Raw genomic sequence first — 8278 nt, forward strand, 5'->3', positions numbered from 1 at the left:
TCGGGCATCTTGAAGTTCTTAGGGAGCTCCGCCTCTAAGATGTGCTTAGCACAGGGCTCTCGATCCTCGCTGTCCGAGTCGGAGTCATCTCCTTTCTGTCTCCGGGAGACTCGGGCAATGTCTTTTCGAAGTATGGCGAGTTCCGCCATAATTCCTTCATTTAACGTACCCGTGGAGACCGCGGGTCTGTATCTTTTTTGGTCAAGGTGATCTCGGAGATCACCTTGGTTCCCATTGATTTGATTTCTCAGATCAATGGGAGGACACCTCTGTCCTCTTCTCCCTCTACCCCCGGGTTCTTGGTGCACGGAAACGATTTTTCGGTCCCCTCGATCCTGAGGGCCAAAGCTTCCTTTTTGGGGCTTGCCCCTCTGCGGACCTTTCCCTTTAGGAAATCTGAGCGGACCTTTCGCGGATCCTGCGCCTTTTTCTTTCGCCCCGGGGTAGAAGTAGGGTTTTTTGTCTGATTCCCTTCAGCAGGGTATCTTATATAGCTAGGCTCCCTAGATTTCTGCTGTTGGGAACTAGGCGAAGACGTCGCTGGCTCCTTGTCAAGTCCAGCGGTCGTTGCCTTGGGGTGCACGTGAATGCCAGCTGCCTCCATGGCTTTTTGCATGGCCAGCATCACTTCTTGCATTTTCTGGTTTTGCGCTTTCTGAGCTTCGATCTCGGCTTCGTGATCGATAGCTTTTTGTCTGAGAAGCACCAGTTCTGAGTAACTACCTTCGTCATAGGCATACTCGTCGAGGTTTCCCTCGTAGTCATCATCGGGGATTATTTCTTCTTCCTCGGACTCCTCTGCTGCTCTTGAGGCTACATCTTCCTCATTCTGGTCTTGAGCGTCTTCAAGAGGGCGAGGCTAACGAGTACTTCTAGTCTCCACCATGTTTGTGAAGTCAAGTGTTTGTTTACAGTGGCTTTCTTCAGCTCTCAATGAAAGCACCAAAATGTTGACCGAGATTTTCGGCAACTAATAAAATATTATAAAATTATTGAGCTGTAAGAAAGTGAGAGAAGGATTTTTACGTGGTTGGGGCGTTAATGAGCCTTAGTCCACGAGTCTTTGTTATTTATGGATGTATTTAATACAGAGATTATACTTGGGAGAATTTCACCCTTATAAATACAGAGAATGTTCTTGGTGAGTATTTACTCTACTTGCTCATATGCAGCCCAAGATTCTCCCTCCCATTTAATGAGCTTTTGGGGGTATTTATAGTGTTTTTGGTGGGGTAATCCCTAGAATTGTCCTTACAAGTGTATCTGTAAGTATCCATAAAGTTGGGTATTTCCAATGAATGTACCATGGGTAATGCATGGTCAAATCCCTAGGTGCTGTAGGGTTTTTATGTGGAATGTCCTTATTGCCTTTTTGATTGACGTGACTCTTCACAGTGTAGCCGTCGCTAGACTTAAATGATCATTACTGTGGCGCTGCTGGTTGGAGGTTGTGCCGTCAGACTTTATTGCGTGTAGCAGTCCCAACACGCTTCCTCCCATGCGGCATTTAATGCAACTTGATTGCTCAGGAGAAACCTGACACCTCGCGGAGATGCCTTAGCGTTATATGAGCTTCCGGGAGCATATTGAGTTCCACGTGCCTTCTTCGGGACCTACGTCCGGGACGTTACCTTATGGCATAAAGACTTAGCAAATATTGTGGATTGCTTGATCCACGTGTCCCTGTCTGATTGGTCCACGTATATTGGGCAAAATTAGGGGCAACACGAGTTAACCCATAGATTAAGCTACCACCATCGGGGGAGGTTACTGTCTACTTACTTTGGGGTTAGTTACTTTACCCACCTTATGGATGGTAGCTTAACATACCTATATATATAGGATAGATATCCTATCTCATTCCTATACATAGAACATACATTATAGAACATACATTAGGAGGTGATACTCAATCTCATCCATATACATAGAACATACATGTAGGGATAATTACTGAAACTAAAGATCCATACTTCTTTCCTTTGGAATTGTGTCTTTGTACCAAGGGACTTTTCATATTTTTTATTAATTTAGTTTCGGGTAATTGAGTGGCACGTGTCATCATACTTGCCACATTATTTACGTCAAAATTTGGATAAACACAAGAGGGTGTCATCAATCTATACACTTTATCTTAATAAGACCTATTACAATTAGTTTTACGGTTAGTTAAGTTAGTTATAACAGATTTATTGGGTTAGTTAGTCTAATTAACTAGTTGTACTAAACTTGCATATTATGCCTTGTATTTTGCATTGTATATTCATTCGAGACAAATCTCATACTATTAAAGCAAACATTTTACAAAATAATATAATTTAGCAATAAATTACTAATTTACATAAGCTATTTTGACATAGTATAATAATCTTCAATTTTTTTATATACAAAATAATATATTAAATTTCTAAATTTACCAACGATTATTTTAATTAACAAAAATAAAACTAAATATTTCTAACCACATTCAAATACAACTTACAAAATTTCAGACAAATTATATTATCGGTAATAACATTTTCAATCACATCAAAGACTCCTTTTATAATAAATTAGCTAAATCGTGCAAAAATGTTGTTTGCTTTTTTGTATAGAAAAAAGAGCAAAAACCTCTAAACGTAGGGGTATAGTAGTAATTAACTCGATAATCGAGGTCAATTCCAAATCGATTTTCCCGCCCAAACACAATAAAACCCTTAAATAAAAAATAAAAATAAATAAAATTAGTATTTATTATTAATATCTTTGAACAGAGCACACACACTGTCTCACCACTCTCATCACTTCAAATCCATTTCTCTGCCGCTCTCGTTTCCGACAACTTCCATTACAGAATATCTCCGGTAAGCCCTGCGTGTGTTCCTTTACCTTTATGTCTTTTATTTTCAAACTGCGTAACTCATTTTAAGCTTTGATTTTAATCATTAATGGCGAAAACCATAACCCTACTGACTGTTAGGATCGCCAGTCTTTATTTTTATTTTTTGGAAAAAAAAGTAATAAGTGTTGGAGCAACAATCTTACTTGGTTTTTGTCTTAGGGTTTTGGAAATGGAACTTGAGGAGAAAGTGATTATCGAAGCCTCCGCTGATTCTCCGACTTCGGTGCTTGAGGAAGAGGTTTGAATATTTTTTTCTTCTTTTTCTCTAGGCCTTTTGTTCTATGGTGTTCATTTTATCTGGTTATGGCAAGTGTTTTCTTAAATGGTGTTCGTTTTGTCTTGTTATATGAAAGATGAAGAAAATAAGTGGTAAAATCAAGAGCTGTTTGTTTCAACTAAAGGAGTAAGAGAATAGGGTTTTCTTATATTACCATTCATTTTATAAGATTTCAGCCTTGTTATCTTTCTCCATGTCGTATTGAGGTTTAAAACGGTAAAAAATGATCTTTGTGGTGCATAGAGTTGGGGAAAATATGTATGGGGACTTCTTGAAATTTATGAGCTTCACATTTAGTATTACCTGTTTGTTTTCCACTATGCAGATACGATTTAGAGTCTTTAACTATTTTTCACTGCTGCAATTTACTTGGTAGTTGTTACATAGCTTCATCTGATTTATTTTGACGTAAGGAATGATTTCTCATCTTTTTTGTTTATATACTTTTGTTGTTGTTGCTCTTTTTTTTTTTTTGAATGATGAAGGATGCATGTGATATAAAGACTGAGGTAAAATTGGAGGAAGAGATCATTGCTGATGCAGAAAATGGAGATTCCTTGCTCGTATCCAAAGCCATGTTGGAGGAGGAAGAAAAGTTGCTGGAAGCTCGGGTTAAGGAAGAGGAAGAGAAAAGGAACAAAGAGTCAGAAACACCGAACTTGAATGATAGTCAATTTACCAAACTGGATGAGCTTCTGACACAAACCCAACTGTTCTCTGAGTTCTTGCTCGAAAAAATAGATGACATCACAAATGTATTCTTTCATACACCCATTTGTGATTCTTTGTAGTTGTGCATTACATGCTAATTAATTTCTGCTCATGTTTTCATGTGAATTGTATTACTAGAATGGCATCGAGCAGGAGCCAGAAACCACTGAAAAAAAGAAGAGAGGTGGTAGGAAACGGAAAAATGCTACAAATTACAATACGGTAAGATCTTGTATTGTAATGAACATGTTCTATGTTGGTATAATATATATCAAGTAAATGTTGTAGTGTATCACATTCAAAATGTATTATTGGTTTGGAAATCTTTCTTTTACCCCTAATCTTGTATTGATATTTTTATGTTAGGGGAAGGCCAAGAGGGCAGTTGCAGCTATGCTTACTAGGTCAAAAGACGATGAGACAGCTGATGATATGAATCTCACTGCAGAAGAAAGAATGGAGAAAGAGCAAACAGAACTTGTTCCTTTGTTGACTGGTGGAAAACTAAAATCTTATCAAATTAAAGGTGTGAAGTGGTTGATCTCATTATGGCAAAATGGTCTCAATGGTATACTAGCAGATCAAATGGGACTCGGAAAGACTATTCAAACCATTGGTTTCTTGGCTCATTTAAAAGGGAAGGGTTTGGATGGGCCCTATTTAGTGATTGCACCACTTTCTACACTTTCAAATTGGATGAATGAATTTTCAAGGTTAATTTCAATTTGTGTTACCACTGTTGTCAAATCATTTTTACTTTTATTTTCTTTGATACTTTATTTTGTTTGGTGTCCAAATAGGTTTACACCTTCAGTGAATGCTATTATCTTTCATGGTGATAAGAAGCAAAGAGATGAGATCCGTAGGAAGCACATGCCTAAAGCAATTGGCCCTAAATTTCCCATAGTTATTACTTCTTATGAAATAGCATTGGCTGAAGCAAGAAAAACGTTGAGGCATTATAATTGGAAATATGTAGTGGTTGATGAGGTGGGTGAACCTATTGTTTGAGCCATCTTCTTTTTAGTTAATGTGCAGATTGAAACAATTGCACTGTAGGCTATTCTGACTCTGTTTTTGAACTATTAATTATATTCTGAAGGGGCACAGGTTGAAAAATTCTAAGTGCAAATTGTTTAAGGAAATGAAATTGTTGCCTATGGAGAACAAGCTTCTATTGACTGGGACACCTTTGCAGAATAATTTGGCAGAGTTGTGGTCATTGTTGAACTTTATTTTGCCTGATATTTTTTCGTCTCATGAAGAATTTGAGTCATGGTTAGTATGATTTTCCCATGGTTCATTCATGTATGGTTAGATTAATTTATTGCAGCTTCTCAATTCCAGATGTGACCACATTCTAATTCTATGCAAATGATAGTCTATTATGTTTTGAAAACTCCATCTGCTGTGATGATTTTATGGTTGGCCTTCATATGGTACTGAGCCACTAGAAGATTGCCATGCAACATCTGTATGTATTGTAGATATGGGTTAAGGATGTGTAGGCTTTTTTTGGATAAGACCTTAATTGCTTGGTAGCAATTTTTCTGCATTGACAGTTTATGGAAATCCTATTTTCAGGTTTGATTTGTCTGGAAAATGCAATGGTGAGGAGGGGCAGGAAGAGAAAAGAAGGGCTCAAGTATGAATTATCCTATTACTATCATCACAAGTATTTTGGTTGAATTAGACACTTGTTGTGTTTATGTAATGGTTGGTATCGGGTCTGGTTTTGATTTTGCAGGTGGTAGCAAAACTGCATTCAATATTGCGTCCTTTTATACTTCGAAGAATGAAGTCTGATGTTGAGTTGATGCTTCCTCGAAAGAAAGAGATCATAATATATGCTACTATGACAGAATTTCAGAAGAATTTTCAGGGTCATCTGGTCAACAAGACATTAGAGAATTATTTATCTCAAGAGGGGGGACATGGTATTTATTTATTTATTTATTTTGTGCGATAGCTTGGTCATATGCATTTTATAATGGACAATAACCAGAGTGTTTCTCTGCTCAAAATTTTAGCTCACTGTAATCGTGGAAAGCTTAACAACTTGGTTATTCAACTTCGGAAGAACTGCAACCATCCTGATCTTTTACAAGGAGCATTTGATGGCTCATGTAACTCCGGCACTTATTCTATGCTATATTGCAATCGATTCTCTTCAATTTGACTGAGTTTGTTATGGTGTACTCTTAACAGACTTATATCCACCCGTCGAGCAGATAGTTGAGCAGTGTGGCAAATTTCGTTTGTTGGATCGACTTTTGGTCAAGCTATTTGCTCGGAAGCATAAGGTGCGTTGTTGTTTACCTATTTGTATTTATTAGTTATGAAGTTGCGAAATCTCTTCTCATTTTTTTTTTATATTATTTCAGGTCTTGATCTTCTCTCAGTGGACTAAGATTTTGGATATAATGGAATATTATTTTAGCGAAAAAGGTTTTGCTGTTTGTCGAATTGACGGCAGTGTGAAACTTGATGAAAGGAGGAGACAGGTTTGTTCCCAGCTCACACATTTTGTGGAGAATATGAAGCTTTTTGTTATTAGCAATGCTTTTTAGATTGTTTGATTTTGGCTTTGGCATGTTCAAGTTTTCTGCTTCAATATTGAAGAAATTGCTTCCTCGAAACATAAGCTTCTTACTGATTATCTATCCTTGACCGTTCTTTGGTCAGTTGTCTTCAGCGTCCTTTAATCAAACCTAAGTTTTGGCTTTGATTCGTTAGTTTATACTTAATCTGAAAGAAATGACATTGTGCCAGAAATGTGAAAGGAATTTCCTAACATTTTGGTATAAACAGTAGCAACCATGGAAAATAGCTAATATATATTGATAGTAGAAAATCAAGTGGACAATGTTACTGGGTATTTGAGAGACCCAGTGCTCTCCCAAGGCAAGAGCTACTGTTCTGTTACACATTCATTCTCACATTTTCCTTTCCTATTCACTCATATATATAATACTAATACCCCATTACAATTACCCTTACGATGCCTATCAAAATGATGCCTAACTGCTAAACATCTTGATTTTGAAGTGGTTTAAATAATTATTATTCTCGGCGCTGTAAATTTATGTGTGAGTAAACAGATTCAGGAGTTCAATGACCTCAATAGCGAATTCAGAATTTTCCTTTTAAGCACCAGAGCTGGTGGGTTGGGTATCAACCTTACAGCTGCTGATACCTGTATCCTCTATGACAGTGATTGGGTACGTTTTGTGATCTCATGCTTTGTTTTTCTTCTATAAAAAAACATCATAATAAATTAGTTGCTTACCTGCTTGTGCATCCCAGAACCCCCAAATGGATTTGCAAGCCATGGATAGATGCCACAGAATTGGTCAGACCAAGCCTGTTCACGTTTACAGGCTTGCAACAGCTCAATCAGTTGAGGTATGTTGGACTTGGGTGGCGCAAATAGTGTTTCGAATTTGTATTGACCATTTTTAACCTATAGCTTTTTATTTAAATACTTGAAAGAATTTGACTTCTTGATAATTGTGTTTTGCAGGGTCGTATGTTGAAAAGAGCTTTTAGCAAGTTGAAGCTTGAGCACGTGGTGATTGGGAAAGGGCAGTTTCAACTAGAAAGACCAGCTCAGAATAGTTCTGATGTTGCGGAGGTTTGCTTTATTGGTTCCCATGGTTGCTACTTGCCAGTTATTTGCTTGGTTTTATAAAAATAATTAGGAGATTTGGATGTACTTTTCCTTAAGAAAGTCATAAAAAAATGTTGTTATATTATCCTTTAATGTATATATCCTTTCTATTCATTTTGTGTTCTGGCTTAGCCATGATTTGCTTTGCATATTTCAGGAAGATGATCTATTGGCTCTTCTCCGAGATGAAGAAAGTGCAGAAGACAAGTTGATTCAAACTGATATCAGTGATGAAGATTTGGAAAAGGTGATGGACCGCAGCGATCTGGCTTTGAACACAGTTGCTGTCGATGCAGAGAAGACTAACGGCACAGCTGCAGTATATCCCCTTAAAGGCCCGGGTTGGGAGGTTGTCTTACCTACTACAAGTGGAGGCATGCTTTCTAGTCTTTCTAGTTAAAATTACCTAATTAGCGAACGGAACTTGGCGGAGGAAGAGTGATTTGAGATTGGTTTCGGTTATTTTGAGTTGGCCCAGAGTATTTAATCCCATTTATTATCAATGTTTTTTGAGAGCAAAGTGTGCTCTGCTCTGTTAGGATAAATGGGTTCATTATAATTTTTGTAAATGCTCAAAAGGCTATTCTTAATTTTCTTACACTCCAAGAAAACCAAACATTGGTTCAAAATTTTGTATTGGAACATGAAAGTTCCACACCCGGCACAGCCACTCTTTGCAAGTCTTTTACTAAGACTATTATCAATCTAATAGATTTATTAGTTAGAAATTACTGAAAAA

At 37.3% G+C, this 8278-nt stretch overlaps 1 protein-coding gene across 1 annotated transcript; it reads left to right on the forward strand.

Annotated features, from left to right (window-relative positions):
• The first annotated feature begins 2718 nt into the window (after positions 1-2718).
• Positions 2719-8278, forward strand: LOC115713791 (ATP-dependent DNA helicase DDM1). The gene is made up of 16 exons (XM_061114568.1): positions 2719-2843; positions 3041-3119; positions 3644-3913; positions 4008-4091; positions 4236-4582; positions 4670-4859; positions 4972-5147; positions 5454-5514; positions 5617-5806; positions 5900-5995; positions 6078-6172; positions 6254-6373; positions 6971-7090; positions 7176-7274; positions 7393-7503; positions 7697-8278. Exons 2-16 carry the CDS (start codon positions 3051-3053, stop codon positions 7937-7939), a joined length of 2271 nt encoding a protein of 756 aa, XP_060970551.1. The 5' UTR covers positions 2719-2843; positions 3041-3050; the 3' UTR covers positions 7940-8278.

The sequence above is a fragment of the Cannabis sativa genome, chromosome 4 (assembly GCF_029168945.1).
Source record: "Cannabis sativa cultivar Pink pepper isolate KNU-18-1 chromosome 4, ASM2916894v1, whole genome shotgun sequence".
NCBI classification, from domain to species: Eukaryota; Viridiplantae; Streptophyta; class Magnoliopsida; order Rosales; family Cannabaceae; genus Cannabis; species Cannabis sativa.

Coding starts and splice junctions, on each gene's coding strand:
- LOC115713791 (XM_061114568.1), top strand. CDS start 3,051: ATGGAACTTGAGGAGAAAGTGATTATCGAAGCCTCCGCTGATTCTCCG. Junction 4,092..4,235: donor ATGCTACAAATTACAATACG/GTAAGATCTTGT, acceptor TTTTTATGTTAG/GGGAAGGCCAAGAGGGCAGT. Junction 5,515..5,616: donor AAGAGAAAAGAAGGGCTCAA/GTATGAATTATC, acceptor TTGATTTTGCAG/GTGGTAGCAAAACTGCATTC.